General features: G+C 38.8%; 1 protein-coding gene across 1 annotated transcript in view; it reads right to left on the bottom strand.

Annotated features, from left to right (window-relative positions):
- Positions 1–18,954, bottom strand: part of nrg2b (neuregulin 2b) — a 79,405-nt gene that overhangs the window by 9,547 nt on the left and 50,904 nt on the right. The window contains exons 4-6 of the mRNA XM_053631066.1: positions 7,169–7,289; positions 2,214–2,272; positions 981–1,004 (exon numbers count right to left, since the gene is read on the bottom strand). Coding sequence (XP_053487041.1) covers positions 981–1,004; positions 2,214–2,272; positions 7,169–7,289 — 204 coding nt within the window. The remainder of the gene's footprint in view (positions 1–980; positions 1,005–2,213; positions 2,273–7,168; positions 7,290–18,954) is intronic.

Here is an 18,954-nt window from a genome sequence, read left to right as displayed (position 1 = left end):
CTCCATTTACAGTCCAGTAACCAAAAATTCCAAGCTCCAAAAAGTTCATAAAGGCATCGTTAAAGTAATCCATGTGACTCCAGTGGTTCAATCCCAATTTTATGAAGTGATACAAATGCTCTGTGTGCACAAAAATCTAAAATGAATTCTTTATTTACAAAATATATTCACTTCCGCATAGATCTCTGACTCGTGTTCACGAGAGAACCATGATGCATGTGTGTTGTGTTGATATGAGAGTGGACAAAAAAATGCAGGTCCTCCTCTATGTCGAAATCTCATATGATGACTCTTTTGTTCCAAGTCCCATTGTATCGTGAGAATGGACGTTCTTGCAATACAATGAGACCTGAAAGTGCTGCACTGTTTACAGCAGAGGAAGAGGGATGCTGTACACAAACTGAGACACATAGAACAACCTTTGTAACAAAGATGTCTGCAGATTTCGACATCTTTAGATGTCGCTCTCACGTCAGCACAACACGCATGTGTCGTGGTTCTCTCGTGAACGCGCGTCGGAAATCTATGTGGAATTGAAGATAAACTGTGAATAAAGACTTAATTTTAGTTTTTTGCACACACACATCATTCGTATTGCTTCATAAATTTGTGATTAAACCACTGGAGTGATATGGATTACTTTATGACGCCTTTATGAACATTTTGGAGCTTGAAAGTTTTGGTTACTGGACTGTAAAAATGTCTTCATGCGTGTTCCAACGATGAACGAAGTCTTATGAATTTGGAACGATATGAGGGTGAGTAATTGATGACAGAATTTTCATTTTTGGGTGAACTATCTCTTTAAATGTATTTGCATAGTACAATTTACTGTGCTTAAAACGATGGTGTCTTCATCAGTACTTCAAAGGATCATTGCAGGTATTTTGATATGGCACAGAGAAAAGAGACTTATATATATATAATGTGACCTTATATACGCCTTAAAACTAAGAGTCAAACAAATAATAGTTCCATACCCATAATTTCAATTCCAAGATGCTCTGCCAATGCAGAAAGTTGACAATGTAAAGAAAGAAAAAAAAGAAAAAACAGGTTTCAGATAAAGATGTCCACTTGTTCAGATCGATGGGTCAAAAATGCTAAATTATTATGTTTCTGTTTGCTTCAAGACACTGACGTGAAGGGGTGTAAGTTCCAGTAACAGACAGACAATGCAGACATACTGTGGCCAACTCCATTTTCCCCATTAAAAAACAAATTATTAGAGTATTTATGTGCACAGATGCATGCAGACACACAGACAGGCACAAAAATTACTGCTATATTTACTAAATTCCTGGGGTTTTAGTAAATGTATAAGAAAATGTAAATGAAATCAAATATTTAAAAAAAGAAAAAAACTGCTACTGTCTAACACAAAAAGACACAGCTGAGTACAGATGAATGAAGATATGGAGAATATGGCTTCTATTAATTTGTAAGTAAACCAAAATTTGGGTATGTTTATTTACAGCATTTACTTACTATACACAAAATGCCACTCAACTTGATTAGCACTCTTATTTCCAATGTGGAGGTTTCATGTAGCACGACAGCATGCAAGATCCTTTTGATTAGCTACAGTATGGACGGGTTTTAGTGAGTGTTATAAATCAGATATGCTGGTTGTTAAAGTTTAGAGGTCATGCATCATGCCTTTGGCCTCATAACACACAACACATTACACCATTCACATGTTAATAAGATTAGCGCTTTCATACATATTCTCAAAACCCAGTGATTTGTTTTACTCTGTATCACTTAAACAACAAAAAATACTTGTGCTATAACATCCAACTCCAGACAAACTCCTTCTGATTAGCAAAATGTCTTCTTCTGAACATGACGCGAAAAGGGAAAATGCTGCCATTCTGCTATAAAGTACACTACAAATGTGTTATTTAGGCCTCTCTTCTACTGTGCTACAGTTTAAGGATCTTTCACAATAAATTTTAATAAATGAAAAAAAAAAGTAAACCTCTCACTTGGCTTCAGTTCTCATCTCATCTCATCTCATCTGCATTTTAGATGTACCTGATGAGTCAAATCAACAAAACAACAGAATGGAGACACAGTAAGGAGTGAAAAGACACGGAGAAACACAAAGACATCGTGCATTCACCTCATACGCAGCATGCAGCTTGTAAGCAGACAGTCAGACAGACAGGCACACAGACAGACAGACAGACAGGAAGAAGAAATGGACATACTGTAGAAACTGGCCATAACGGAGGTTTGACAGCGATCACCAGTATAGTCATTTGGACACCTGATGGAGGGAAAACAAACCCACAAAAGGGAGAAGGAGGGAACAAGAGGAAGGGAAGAGGAGAGGAGGCAGGAGAGAGGACCAGACACATAACGGGCAGAGGGGGGGAGGAGAGGAGAAAAGGAATAGAGAAAGGGAGAGAGAGTGAGAAAGGGAGCAGAGAAACACCAAATTAGAACAACAAGAGCAAAGCCCGCAGGCAAAGTAGTTCTGCTTGATGATGTGAAGATCACTGTGGGATTTAAAGAAAGACCTGTGGAGGGAGTCTGGGAGTGGGAAGACTCATTTTAGTCCATGTCAATAAACACATTTGCAGAAGGGCAGGTGTCACAGTAGTGGCTCAGATTGTCCTTGTTTGACCATTCAGAAATCTTACAAGCTTCTAGACTGTTCCATGCTGCAGTTTCAGTCTGGCCCAGCTTTTGTGCAAGTTTATCACAGCTTTACTTTTTTTCTTCTTCTTAATATACCCCAGAACATGTAATTTAATCTATCAAAATAAACCAGGACCCATGAATATTTATATACACGCCATGTCCACTTTCCATCTAAGCCCAACCCCTTTCTCTCACTTGCCTGTTTATGCTGTGCTGAGGCTACATTTGGGAAATACAACCACTTGTCTGAACCTCGGGTTGTCTCAGAGTCCAAAGAAGAAACACTGGTTCACCAAGCTATCAGTTTTAAGGTATCAGAACACTGAGTTAAGTTGGAGAGGCCATGAAAAGTTTCTTTTTTAAATTGAATTTATTCATACTCTTAATTGATGTATTTTGACTTCTTAAATGAATTGTATCAACAATTTTTGTTTATCACTAGTTTAGGCTAGTTAACTGCTAGTAAGCTAGTATTAAATTGTCAAAATATTTCAGAATATCTGAATATTTATTTGCATCACCATATTCACACCGTTTAATTAACAGTAGACAAACCTGTCAAAATATACCATAACTATTGCAACTGTGTTTATTATTATTATTATGAACTAATTTGACTAGCTGTCTAAGAATGCTGGTCTTGTGGCTAACGTTTCAGTTTAGTTACCAGATTAGTATTCTTCAGTTATCAGCATTTAAAAGGTTTAAGATCACAAGCACATATACACTCTCCAAATCAGTTTTTAAACAAAAACAACCCAGAAACTCTCTATTTTAAATGGAAAAAAGCGAATTTAGTGCCCAAACTATGTAATTCAAATCAGGCATCCAAGATGTGCTAACCATTTGAAAATATTATAATTTTTTTAGTTTGGGGTACTTTTTAAACCATTTAATATCCTCTTATTAAAAAACCCAACAATGGATGATCCAACAGATTTTAAAGAATTTTGCTCAATGCATTTTGGCAATACTGATGGCGTGAACTGCAGAGGTATCAGAAATTATGTTTTTTTTCTTCAAGAATGGTGAAATCCATGGAAAGGGTCACACTGATGTAACATGGTTCTCCAATATACTACACTTAGCCTTCCTCATAAACTTCCAATTATGCAGTCTGCATTTAAACCAGAAACCAGTACAACTTTAATATGATAAAGATGTCAGAATATGTTTTATAGGAGAATAAATTCTCTAAAAGCTGTGCAATGATGCCAAATAATATCCTCTTATTGGAAGCTTCTATAATTTATGTACTGTGAGTTTCTAAAAGCACAGAATTCCCTCCATTCTTTCATTCTTCAGCATTTACTGCAGAGGTCAATGGGACTGCTGCATTTAATTTGGCTCTGGGGTTGCTGACGCACATACGCACACGGATGATAGTGCTTGTGGTTGGTTATTCACATGCACGCATTTTCAAAGGTAAAATTTTTGGGTGACCCTCTCAGAATTACTACTGCATTGCACACAGAGAATAAAGGTCATCTAGGGAATAGACATCTATGAAAGCCTATGCGAACCATTCTCCAAGCCATGAAACTTCAAATCAGAATATTGCTCTTCTTAAATACATTAATTAAACCTAAGAGCCCTGACCAGTCTAAATGCCTATGCAGTGAATAAGGTATATTGATTTTACAGTAGAGTTAATGCGGGGCTTTCCCACAGAGACCCTGCACTTAATCACAGACCACAATAAGAGAGGATGCATCATAAATCTGGGCCGTCTGCTCCGACATGGTCACTAAAGGCAGATCCCTGTATCACCTTCAGCTCCCTTCCTGGCAGGGGTGACTGGAAGAAATAGTGGGTAACAGAGAACAGTGCAGATCATTCGTCTGTTTTCTTCCCTTCTTTTCTCTCGTCCAGATGGGGTAGCTGATTTCAGAGTGTCTTCTATTCTATCTCCCTCTCGAGGCCTGAAATGCAGCACTGGGCTCTATTGAACTCAGCAGTGTGTGTCTGAAGTGTCTTAAGCGCCTCTCTGAGAACACAGATATTGTCAATGTTCCTAGCAGATCCTGAACACCATGAAACGGTAGAGGAAAATGTGTCTATTTTAAGCATCATGAAACTTCATGTTATTTTTTGTGAACTCCCAGAGTACCCAGACATGAATGAGAGGGTCATAAAATAATAACGTAACATAAAATAGAATAATAAAGTATCCTGAAAACGGTTACTTGTATTCCTTGAGGCTGTGAAAATATGAAGGCAATTTACTTGAAATAATGACATGTTACTCATGGAATCAAATCATCACTGGTTTCATGTCCAAACAGAATGAGGAAATGTCATCACACATAACACTCGAGTCGACTGATCTGTTTAACAGTGAATCACCAAACAAAGAGAGAGAGGAGGAGGAGAAAAAACACAATGATACAACAGCTGAAGAGGTATTGCGTGCCTTTGACTCATACAAGATAAGTGAGTTATATTAGAAAGAAAGCAATAATCAAAGGATACCTGATCGTTATGCGAGATGTAAAATGAAATCAAATCTTTTGATTAACGACACTACCTGTCAAAATCTAGAGACACTCATTCATTTTCTATACCGCTTATTCTACACCGGGTTGTGGGGGAGCCTTGAGCCTATCCCAGGGAACTGGACAGGGTGTCAACCCATCGCAGGGCACAATCACACACACATCCAAACACTACAGATAATTTGGAGGTGCCAATCAGCCTACAATGCATGTCTTTGGACTGGGGAGGAAACCAGAGTAATTGGAGAAAACCCCGGAAACATGAAGAGACCACTGAAACTCCGTACAAAGAGAAGATGCAGGATTTGAACTCCCAGCCCCAGAGGTATCAGCCAAACATTCTAACCACTAAGCCAGGCCTAGGGACACCCAACCTTTGCAATAACTTGTATGAAATATTATATAAATAGGTTTATTATAAATATGCATGTCAGCAACTAAAAACAATTAAAGAAGCAGCCTGTAATCTTTAGAGCCTCTGTCATTTTCAGGGTAAATCACCATTCTTTTCCTACAATTGTCTCTGTTGAAACCTTGGGAGTGTTCAAATGGCTTTCAACACTGGAAGGTGTACACACAACTAGTCAAGTTATATAGTCATAAGAACACATATATTGCAAGACAACTGGGAAAAATATGGACTGAACTTAAACAACTTAGAATATTATACTGCTTAGAATTTAGCTAGGGAGCATGTACAGTAACAAGTCTTTTATATTAACAGAATGAAAATAGTAATGAGAAAATACTGTTGGGGATCTCAACATTTTGAGTCTTTGGTACAATACTCTTGGTATCAAACACTAAACAAACTTTCATAGGCTCTGCCATTTTAAGAAACATCAACCTTGTGTAACAACTTTTGAACTCAGAGCTTTCAAAATTTTTCAACTTCCAAAGCATTAAATACCATGTAATTGAGCCATATTTAAGGAATCATCTTGCAAGCACAGAATATGTACACCACAAAGGTGTGTAGATCATTTCAGTACCCAAACAATGTAAACTGAAGCCTGAAACTCAAGGTATGTTCAGACGTACAGCGACTCGCAGCAACAAAGAGACCAGAGAACATTCATTTTCAATGAGAGCTGGTGACTTCCGGCAACATGAGCATGTGCAGCGACTACCAATGGGAGTAAAGACAGTAAAGCGCACATTATTCGTGATCTGCCATGCTGCCTGAGTCTGAATTGTTTCGTTGACCCAGACTGTCCAGCACTTGCGCTTTCGCTGCAGATAGATGGCTGCAATGGCAAAAAGCACACACTGCTTCTCTTTCATCTCCTAGGATATGATGCATATATACACTGGTGAATTTTATATACAAACACTCTCCGTCCAGAATGTTTAATGTTAGCGGCAAGAAAACTGGTTTATTCTCAAAAGTGGATTGCTAGTGCACCACCCACTGATAAATGTTACTATGGCACCAGTAGTAGGAACGCCTACTTCATAGTATTGCGCCTGGCAATAAAATTGCTGTATGTGTGAACGTACCTTAACACTCTTAACACTATCCATTGCCTGGCAATTTTGCAACTCACGTTTTTTGTAAAGCATCCTTGAAATCATCAAACACCTCCTTTCCTTCATAAGACCAGTCAGTGTTTGTTTCTAGGCCTTCTTCTGAAATGCTCTGCTGTGCCTCCTGCAGGATTTCTCAGAGGTTTGTGAAGCTACCTGGACACCATTCTCAAACTGTTTAATCTAACTCATCCCAGAGCAGATTGATTGGGTTAAGGTCAGGCCATTGGCCATTCTATTACACACAGCGCTAACTCCTTTCCCCAAAAAAGATGGTCTCTTGAACAGCCTTGTGTTTGGCATGACTAAACATCAAACATCACTAAAATATAATTTGAGAAAGCCAAGGTGTCCACAAACTTTTTGACAGGCAGTGTAAGTAAAAACTACTAATATTAACAACAAACGAACAATTATAGTATCTATAAAAACAAATGACGACAATATAAGGAGGCTGAATGAGTGGAACCTGGTGCTTTAGGGTGGGTGTGACTTACTTGCAGGACAGCTGGTTTATACCGTGTATGAAATAACAGTCACCACCATTGACACAGTATGCCTTTTCCGTCTCATTGCACTTTCTGGCATGGCTGGAGCCCGGAGACAGCGTGGTAGTTACTGTGGAGAAACACACATATATAATTATCAGCATGTGTGGCAATCAGTTGTGAAACAGAATGGTACTGCTCTCACTGAGTAACGAAGATGAAGGAGTGAGTCACCACAAGCCCAAAAGCAAAAAAACGACAAAGATACCCTTGCCAGAGGCATGTCGAACAATTCATAACTCAGCTACTTTGATGAAAAAATGGTGTTAAGATTTTTGTAATTATTCTGTATATCTTTCATATGACACATGGCAGCATATTTCATAATGCAATTATACAAAAATCACGATCAAACATTTTTTCCTACAATATGGCTTCAGGAGACACACACACACACACACACACACACACACACACACACACACACTACAGTATATCATGTCCATGCCGCAGGCTGAGCTCCACACACTGCCAAGTCATTCCAGAGCCGCCTGGCCATCAGGTCAGCGATGCCACAGCATATCAGCACACTGATATTCTGAGTAGTTTGGACCTGAGGAGATCACGTGTGGTTCAGGTATTGCCAGTGCTTGGGAAAAACCACAAATCACAATTAAATGGCACTAATTTCATGCAATTCTATCTTAATGGATTAACACTGGCATATTGCTAATTCAGTGGGCATGAGCCAATTTTTTTTAACCTCTTTTCACCCAGTTGTTTTTTGTGGTCAGAAATGTATTTGCCTGCAATAATATGAGTGGACCAGTGCAAATGAAGGTGCACCATTCAAAATCTGAGATTTTCAAACTGACTTTAGGCCAAAATTTGACCATTTCCCTCTATAGGGAAGCCCATCTTAACAACAACAAGATACAAAGACAACATGGTATTTTACTGAATTCAGGCAAATTCACGGATGATAGAGGACGTCCTGACCAGCTGTCTCACCGTGTGGTACGGGAACTGCACAGCCTCCGACTGCAAGGCCCTACATCGAATTTTGAGGACAGCTGAAAAGAAAAGATCACTGGGGTATCTCTACACACCATCGACACCTCTTTCAACAACCGCTGCATCTGCAAAGCCACCAGTATTGCGGACGACCCCTCTCAACCCTCTCATGGACTATTCACCCTCCTGCCATCTGGCAGAAGGTACAGGAACAGAACATCCGTGCTACCACCAGCAGACTCTGCAACAGTTTCTTCCCTGAAGCAGTCAGATTACTCAACACCCTGCTGCCTACCAATGCTCACCTGGGCTAGTCAAACACCTAACCCAGTAAGACTCAGTACTACTGCACACTGCACTTTGCACAGCTGCATCAGTCCCTTTATACTATGGAACTCGTTTTCACTGCCAGTATTGCTGCGATACTGCTACATTACACAATATCTTACAGTTTACAGTCCATGTTCTCTGTATTTATTGTCCTGTGTATTTACTGTCCTGTGTATTTATTGTTTTGTACTCGTCTCACACTGTTGTGTATTTGCACTTTATGTAGTCTTGCGTCCTGTTGTGTTGCACCATGGTCCTGAAGAAACGTCATTTCATTCCAATGTATACAAGTTATATAGAGGAAGGACAATAAATACCCACTTACCTTCAACACTGACTAGACATGACAAAGTCCTGTCCCACCCCAGTTCAGTATAAACAGCTATTTTACACATCCATCTATCCATCCATTTTTCATACCGCTTATCCTGCACAGGGTTACAGGGAAAGCTGGAGCCTATCCCAGGGAACTTGGGGCACAGGGCGCGGGATACCCTAGATGTTAAGGATGCTCCGATCGATCGTCCGCTAATCGGTATCAGCTGATAATAACATTCTATGACTCAATCGGTAGTCTCTAAATTTGGCCGATCTCACGAACCAATCGCAATTTGATGACGTAAAGCATGTGAGGACGTAAAACACATGATGATGTTAAACTGTAGCACTGCAGTCATGCCATCACGAGTGTGGAATTATTATGAGGTCTCAAGAAACAATGAAAAATTCGCCGTTTGCTGTGTATTTTTAAAGGCCTATTAAAATGTTCATTGTAAAATGAATATTTGTTGTGCTTATTTATTTGATTCTGAATTAAAACAAAAATCTACAACATTACTGTAAATAATATAAGGCAGCATCTGTGGTATTATTACTTTATCTGCAAAAAAAAGGTTAACAGTGACGGTCAACAGAAAGCTTACATATCACTTATAAAAAGCTTGAACGATCGGGATTGGGATCGGCCGATCATGATGACAAGAAATCGGTAATCGTTACCAGCTGCAAAAAACGGATCATCCCTACCGGACGTGGTGACAACCAATCTCACATGATTGCACACACCATGGACAATTTGGAAATGCATATATTTGGGCTGGTGGAGGGAACTGTGGTACCCAGAGGCACAGGGAGAACTCCACGCAATCAGGGCGGAGATTCAAACCCCTAACCCAGGAGGAGCAAGGCAAACATGCTAACCACTAAGCCACCGTGCCAAACGGTGTGCCACCCCATGAATCCCCCCCAGAATACTAAACTAAATACAATAGACTAATATTTTATATTCAACAAATAACAGATGTGGCTACTAAATGTGAATTAGTTAATGCCCGATTAAGAATGTAAAATCATATAGGCTAGTTTGTAAAATCTAACAAAACTAATTATATGCCAAACTTGTCAGATTTATTGCAATTGTAATGACAAAGAATTATCCACTATACACTATGTACACACTATCATGTGAAGGTTGAACACCCACAAAATTGCACTAGAAGACAAAAAGCATTAAATTAAATGTATATCAGCCATTATTTTTTACCACTAACATATTGGTGTGAACTCTTCATGTAATATCGTATTTAATTAATGAAAGTTTGCTTAAAATCAAAACAAAACAAAAGAAGTAGAACTCAATGCCATGCCTTCGCTGCCAACTAGTCTACTTATTACTAATTTGTATGACTCAAATACCCTCAAAATATACTTCAAACTGAAGGAAGCAATTGAATTGAAACTATTTCAGACATTTGACCTTGCTTTGACTTTGACCCTGTTTGGATCAATTCCAAAATCTAATCAGTTCATCTGTTGGTTACAGTGATTATTTGATATAAATCATACAAACACTCAACCAATTTATATGTTGCTAACAAGAATCTCAGATGACAGATGGACACATGGACAACCTGAAAACATGTCTCCACCACCTAGTGACAGGCATAACAAAAGGAGCTGCAACACACCTATCAACAACGCTTGATAAAATTTTTTAATACCGACCAACTCCTTTTAACCATCATCCCACTCTTTGTGAAGCTACCCCACGCACCAAGGGTCACCAAAATACCAAGAATCCTTCTGTCACAGCTATATGCACTAACATATGCTGCAATATTATGCCTCATTGTTGTGCCATAAACACAAAACAGGCCCTAAATCTCTATTTAGACATGAAGCCAAAGCAGAGGATTATAGACAGAAATGTCCTACTTTAGTGGGACATTGAGATGCACTAATTTTGGAGCATTAAGGAACATCCCCTACAGAGGAGAGCTAATTATCTGAGCAAGGTGCTGTAAGAAGAAATGTTTATGGGTCAATAATATACCAGCAGTCCAAGAACACAAGTAAGGCTTTAAGTACAAGGAAGAGGAGATGAACTTGATATACTTTGTACTATCTCATAGAATACATACATATGTAACCTCAACCTGTTTGACTTGGCAAAGTAGTCACATCTGAAACCTTTGCTTATGAACAAGATTTTCCCATTCAATCCATCAACAGACCTCCTAGAACATGAATAGCTTATGAAGTAAGGCTGGGCGATCTGAGCTGAGCTGATTGATGTAATATCGATATCATAATAAATGATTACAGAATACACTTTTCTGAGATATAGTTGGTATAGTGATGTATATTTTTTAAAATTATTTTAAAAACATTTTTAATAATTACTAAATGGATGCCATTTGGCAGACACTGTAATCCAGAGCAATTTTTACTCATTAATACAACTGAGCACTTGAGGGTTAAGGGCCTTGCTCAAGGACCCAGCAGTGGCAGCTTGGCAGGGCTGGGACTTGAACTCATAACTTTCCAATCAATAGTCCAACATCTTAACCACTGAGCTACCAGTGCCATTAATTTGCTATAATTAAAAAACAAAACAAAATGTAATCTTCATTGTCTTTGTAGGCGTTAAAGAAAAGTATAGTCAAACTCAGTTTAATTGTTTTTTGTTTATTTTACTGCTGTTTTGTGAACAGTTTGTTAGCTATGGTGGCAGTGGTGGCTTGATGGTTAAGCACTGCCAGGCTCTGGGTTACTGATAGGAAGGTTGGGGTTCAGGCCCCAGTACTGCCAAATTTTCACTGTTGGGCCCCTGAGCGAGGCTCCAGGGGCACCATATCATGGCTGATACCCCAACCTCATAACATGCTGGGATAAGCCAAGAAAAAAGAATTTCACTGTGCTGTAATGTATATGTCACCAATAAAGACTCATTATCATTATATAGTGATACACATCATGTCCTCAACTATCATGATATGATATTTTTTGTCATATCACCTAGCCCTATAATCAAGCAGCTTTATAGTACAAAAACTAATGTCCATTTAGCCAAGTCAAAGTCATGCTTAAAAGTTTTTAGGATGGCAAAGTTTGCTAAGAATTTCTAAAATTTAGTTTACCTCAATATGAATAAGAGGCAGGAACTGCTGGTAGAAATGGGCTAGCAGTTGTTCACACAGTTAGCATAACAGCAGTGTTTTGTGCAGGCTAAAGCATTACATTTATATATATTTTTTATCACATCACAAATCACATTCACTGGACTGTTTTCAAAATTATTGTCATGCATGTATTACTCAAGCTTAACCACTCACAAATATATTTCTATGATCTAATTTGCATACTTTTAATTTAGCATGTAAAACTCAATTAGCTAGTATTTTGCTAAGTAAAAAATATATTCAATCACAAATAAAAGTGTTTATAATGGTTATAGAGACAAATTGCACATTGATGTCTTGTTGTAGCTCTACTCACACATTGATAGGCTTTCAATTGCATAACCAGCTATAAGAAGAGCACATCTTTGGAATGATCCTGTTTAAGATCCAGTAAGAATTAGAGCAGTGGGTGAAAGAAGAAGACAAGTGGTCACTTGACGCTGAGGGAGAAGAGTATAAATGCATGGTACTATTTAGAAACACCTCAAGCTATTGTCTCAGGTGAGATAAGAGCTTCTATAAAAGACCATGTTTTAAGTCTGTCTGTGATAAATGTTGTGTAAAGTTTAGAGAAATCTTAACTGTTCAAGTGTCACATTTATAGTAAGAATTCTCCAGTGAAGTAGCAAGTGGATCAGCTGAATATTCCCATGGCAGGAGAGGAGATAAGGCTTGACTATTTTACCAAAGGAAGTAGACTTGGAAGCTTACAGAAGCACTTTACTACAATACAACTATATAGTAAGCAGACATTTCTACAGTATTACAACATTGGAATATTTGTTTATAGCACATCCATCTATCCATTTTCCATACCACTTATCCAACACAGGGTCGTGGGTTAGCCTGGAGCCTATCCCAGGGAACTGAAGGCACAGGGTGGGGACCCCCTTGACTGTGTGCCAAACCATCGCAGGGAACAATCGCGCACACTTTCACACTTCTACGGACAATTTGGAAAAGCCAATCAACAGACAACTTATGTCTTTGAACTGGGTTCTATACAATAGAGACATCTCTCACTAATTCCAACAGAAAACACTGAAATAGAAACCAAAGATTATAAAATATACCAATACAAACTAGAATGTGACAAAGAAAAAAAAAAACAAAACACACTGCCAGCTGTTGGTGTTTTGTAGGACAAATTGTATGCTATGATACTTTGTTTAGTTGTAGTGTTTTATTTTAAGACATAGTATCTATATGGTATATTTATTTTGAGACATTGCTAGCATAGTTTTGTTGTTTTTTTTGGAACTAGAATGAATAGTGCTGCCAAGCTGTATGCGAATTATGAAGAGTTTGAAAAAAATCATTTAAAAATGGTATTTTAATTTAAAGTAATTTTAAATTTTTAATGTAAACAGTAGATTGAAGAATACCTTTAAACATAGTATTAAATAGTGAATTTAAATGTGGAATTAAGTAATACATTTAAACAATACTAAACCTTTCTTTTTACCCAATTTTTGTCCCAATTTGGTCAATTCCCAGCCAGAAACCAGTTCTTCCCTGTCAATAACATCTACCGTGTTCCTGTTCCTCTGAGACACATGAAGCCAGCCACTGAATGTTTTTTGAACTCCAGTGCCACAGTACATCTGAGCATACTCTGAACGCTCTCTGCCCCCTTCCGCATACATGAGCTCCCCGACGCCACTGATTGACTAATGTCATTTGATTGACGGGGAGAGAGAAATGCCATTGCTCCCACCCAGAAAGCATGAGCAATTTTGCTACCTTAGACTTCTAGCCAGGGATTGGCTGTGGCATCATTGGGATTTGAATTCACGGCACTTAAAGATAGGCCAAACACTTTTTTGTTGCACCACGCAGGACCCGAGAATAAACTTAAGCATAGCATTCAGGTATAAACGTAACCATGTTATTGATGAATGAATAAGTGTGATATTAAGGAATACATTTAAAATCATTACAAGGAATAAGTGTAAATATGTTATTGAGGACTGCTTGTTAAAAACCTGTAATGCACCTGACTGTATCTCCTGATGCAGATGTGCACAGTGTGCAACCTCCTCCCACACAGGTGATAGAGGCCACTCTGTCTGCACTGTCTGTGTGAGTGCATGTTTCATAATGATCTTATTTGTGTGTGTGTGTGTGTGTGTGTGTGTGTGTGTATGTGAGAGAGAGAGAGAGAGCGAGAGAGAGAGAGAGAGAGAGAGAGAGAGAATGTGCATGTGTTTGGAAATGGATGGTGAATAATTGAAGCAAACCAGCAGCAAGTGTGATTGGCAGGTGTGTCTCAGCAGAGCAGGGCCGTAAGTAACTCTCAGTGCTGGACTAGCATTATGGGAGCGACGGAACAACCTCGTCCTAATTAGCTAACGAATACATCAACACACACTGACACACAGCAGCAGAGGGAGAGAGAGAACGATGGAGAGAGAGAGACCTACACACAATAACATCTATCTGCTAAAGGTCAAACCCTGTTCAAGTAGAGAATATGAAAAAAGGGAGAAGGATAGCAGTGTACAGACTCAGACTAACATCTGTGTTCAGAGAAGAGAAGCCTGTAATAGAACTTGTCCATGTCTATGACATAACTTCATGTTAAACTGTCTCTGCAAGCAAAAACAGAAAGAAAGATAACACCCAACGTGGCTTCTGTATTTCCACTGCTTTCATTATTTGAATGAAAATGACCCAGGATGGATTCACCATCACAGCCTGTCTCTGGTTATGCTCTCCATTTGTACAGCCCACTCACTCTCTATGTATTAGTTGTGGGATGGATGGGGACAGGTAGGACAGCCATGACTCACACCCAGAGAGAGCAAAGGAGCACGTGTCATGGTGAGGGTCCATGTTGGAGCTCAACAGCATTCAGAACAGCAGTCTTTCACAGCCATGTCCACTCTGACAAAAGGACACAAGGGCACAGAGTGCTCAGGATACACGAGGGAGGGAGAATGAGAGAGGAAGAATGGGAGAGTGGAGAGATATAGCACAGGTACAGGGAGAGAGAGGACAGGGAAACACAAAGGGATAAAGAAAAAAAAAACCTTTTAAAATTAAAGGAAAGAATATTCAAGATATGGCAAGAGAGGCAGAATAATACTTTACAGAAAAGCAAACTTTACCTACTAGTGTTTATTTGTTGGGGCTGTCAAATGTATTAAAAAGGACATATTCAAATGTTAACGAATGTCTTAATTTGATAATGACAGAATCATTAGCAGTAGTGCAATACTGTGTGTTCATATTGCATAAAACACAAAATGTGATAATTGTGTTTCTATTCATTTACCCAAATAAATGTTTCCTGTATCTGGTATTTATGTATAGTTTACATTTTTATACAATATACTACCCATTATTTACATAAAAATCTGTTATCTTCAGCTTGTCTTAGGCCGAATCCTAAATTGCTTCCTATTCAAATGCTCACTACATAGTTAATAACATAATGGTGCTATAGAAACTACCTGGTGCACTATGTGCCTGCTGGAAATAATCAAGTAATGTTTGTTTTTATATTCAATTAGAAAATCGATATATGTCTGAAATGTGATATATGAAATTAAAATTTGACATAAATTACAAGCCTTTGTCTACTCAACTGATTCAAGGGAAATACCAAAACGTTTAGGAAATGTGTTTAATGGATTTTCATATGATGACTAAAAGTACAACATGGGATTTTAAACATGATATTTGTTGTCTTTACATATGTAAATATTCAAATTTATATCCATTCATTTTCTACCTCACACAGGGTCGTAGATAAGCAGTATAGGGGGACTCTGGGCACAAGGAGGGGGACACCCTGGACAGGGTACCAACCCAATGCAGGGCACAATCATACACATGTTCACACACTACAGTCAATTTGGAAATGCCAATCAGCCTACAATGCATGTCTTTAGACTGGGGGAGGATATTAGAGTACCCAGAGGAAACCACTGAAGCACAGGGAGAACATGCAAACTCTACGTACACAGGATTCAAACCCTCAACCCTGGAGGTGCGATGCAAACAAGCTAACCACTGAGCCATCATGCCTCCAAATTATATATATTTAAATTGTATTCAAAAGTAAACTTTGATCTGACAGGCCTAGAGAGAGAGAGAGAGAGAGAGAGAGAGAGAGAGAGAGAGAGAGAGATTGAGTGTGTGTGTGTGTGGTTGGGGGTGTGGAATTAAGATTGATGAAACACACTGGGATCTAATTCATTCTATTTACTGCTCATTGGTCTAAAAACAAAAAGTGTCCAGAGACTCCTATAGATACAGGAGTCAGATGAAGAAAAAAACCAAAAAACCTTTCGCTATCTGAATCTGTTTGTGGATTTTGAGCATTTGAGTCACAATGAGCTCCTTAAAACCTTTCAATAAGAAAACGCAGTTCATGTTACAGACTCTAATCCATTTTAAGCTTGAACTGGAGTCAAACTGACATTATGATGGAAATGCAGGACAGGAACTGACCTCAGTAAAGTTCAGTGTTTAATATTCACCAGATGTTCAGTTGGGATGCAGAACATTCTGTAAAGAAGAGGAAAAGCTTTGATAAAACCTTGATTTCTTGTTATTTCAGTTATCTCCAAGCAATGACTTTCATTGTTGGTAACATTAGAAGATGAGTGAAGGCATTACACCAGTGCTTTATTTTCAACAACCAGAGCATCTAAGCTCCAGAATCTCAGGCAAAAACTAAATGCTGAGCAAGTTCACTGCAGAAACAAATGTCTTCTTCTTCTTCTTCTTCTTCTTCTTCTTCTTCTTCTTCTTTTCACTGTTTGTTTAAAAATAATATTTAGACGGCATTTTGATGTGATGGAAATAATTTCAAGCTATTTAACAACTCAAGCAGTGCAATTAACAAGCTGACTAGACTCGTACTTCTTATTGTTATGGCAACTTTATCACTAAACCTCACTCCATGTACAGTGCTGTGAAAAAGTATGATTTCTTCTGTGGTTTTGTATATCTCATACTAAAGAGTTTTAGATCTTCAAATGAAATACAACCAAAAAACAAAGGCAACCTGAGTAAACGCACAATACAGTTTATGTATTTATTGAAGCAAAGAAAATATAATTAATTATCCAACACCTATCACCAATGTGAAAAACTAATTGCCCCCTTAAAATTAAAATCTGGTTGTGCTACTTTTAGCAGCAATAACTGCAACCAAACCCTGTTCCTGGAGATCTACCTTCCTGCAGGTTTCATCTCTAACCAAAATCTAACACATCTGTTTTAGTTGATCAAGAACTTCTTAAGGCATTGATTATATGGTCAGGCGGGCATGATTATGGTTGGAGCAAAAGTCTTCAGGAAGGTAGATATACAGTAACAGGGTGACCACTGATATTACCCATTCATTAGGACAGGGGTTTTCAATCCTTATTTGTCATCTGAACCTCTTCAACCTAAATTAGTTGCCTTATTGTTGTGTTTGACTCGAGGTTGCAACTTGTAATTCCCAACCTCTGACCAGGAAAAGCCAAAGAATACACCCCCTCAACTTGGAAATTCCTACTCATCATCTTGGGATGGTCTATGAGTTATTTGTCAGTTTTTTCTGAGTAATGTCAAGTCAATATTGCTGCATACAGCATCAGAAGTAAACGACGTACCACTTCTTATGTTTAAATGTGTTGTGCTGTATATACACGTATTTGCTTTAAATCAAATAACATGCAGACATATTTGCTTGTGTAATCTAGAATTCTGCCTCTACAGGTTGCTGTTTTAAAGTGGGAAAATATACATAACTCATTCCAGTTAGCTAGCTAGCTAGCTTGCTGCTAACAAAAGACACTTTTTCTACTTCGTATGTCGAATGCGCCAAGGTTGAAATGACATCATTCCGAATTACGACGTAAACAAAAGTAACCCCTGAGATTATTTCTACTCATCAGCTTTTGCTGCTGTTTTAAACTATGCAAGCTTTCCTTCAAAAATTTTGAGTTCTGAGGTGAGGTTTGCATGTTTTGTTTGTCCTATGGCTGCATGCTTTCATTAGAAAGCTGCTCCAACCATATCACACACTCGGGGAGGGGTCTGACCTTATCACTATGCATATAAATCCAAAATTTTTAAATACTCCTTGCTGTACTTATAGAACGTTTCCCGCTTGGTACTTTTCTTGTCTGATTTGTGATTGGATGGTCCTCCTCTTGGGAGTTTCATTTACCGATAACAGAAACCGATCAGCCATAACATTAAAACCACCTGCCTAATATTCTGTAGGTCCACCTTGTGCCACCAAAACAGGTCTGAACTGTCCAGGCATGGACTCCACAAAACCTGTAAGTTGTGAGGTGGGGCCTAATATATCCCACTCCTCGACAGGTGACATAATATAACGAGATGTTATTGTAACGTAGATGTCAATGTTATTCACGGCACCCATCAGTGGTTTTAATGTTATGGCTGATCGGTGTATCTCTCCATTTTCTCTCACATGCTAAGACCTATTATCACATGACATGACCGATGAGGAATTCTTTCCATCTCGATCACCTCTTACTTTTTGAAATTGCAATAAAATATGAAAATATTCCATCCATCCATCCATCTTCTACACTGCTTATCCTTCCTCCAGGGTCACGGGGAAACCTGGAGCCTATCCCAGGGTGCATCGGGCACAAGGCGGGGTACACCCTGGACAGGGAGCCAGTCCATCGCAAGGCACAATCACATACGCATTCACACACCCATTCATACACTATGGACACTTTGGAGATGCCAGTCAGCCTACCATGCATGTCTCTGGACTGGGGGAGGAAACCAGAGTACCCGGAGGAAACCCGCACAGCACGGGGAGAACGTGCAAACTCCGCACACACAGGGCCATGGTGGGAATCAAACCCCCGACCCTGGAGGTGTGAGGCGAACGTGCTAACCACTAAGCAACTGTGCGCCCATGTGAAAATATTAATGGTTTGAATTCATTTATATTTTTTTTAACTTTTTTTTTTTAATACCGCTGCAATACCACTGAAAACCCCT

The sequence above is a fragment of the Ictalurus furcatus genome, chromosome 8, assembly GCF_023375685.1.
Source record: "Ictalurus furcatus strain D&B chromosome 8, Billie_1.0, whole genome shotgun sequence".
Taxonomy (NCBI): Eukaryota; Metazoa; Chordata; class Actinopteri; order Siluriformes; family Ictaluridae; genus Ictalurus; species Ictalurus furcatus.
The sequence above is the reverse complement of the archived record's forward strand: the minus strand, read 5'-3'. Positions and strand labels throughout refer to the sequence as shown.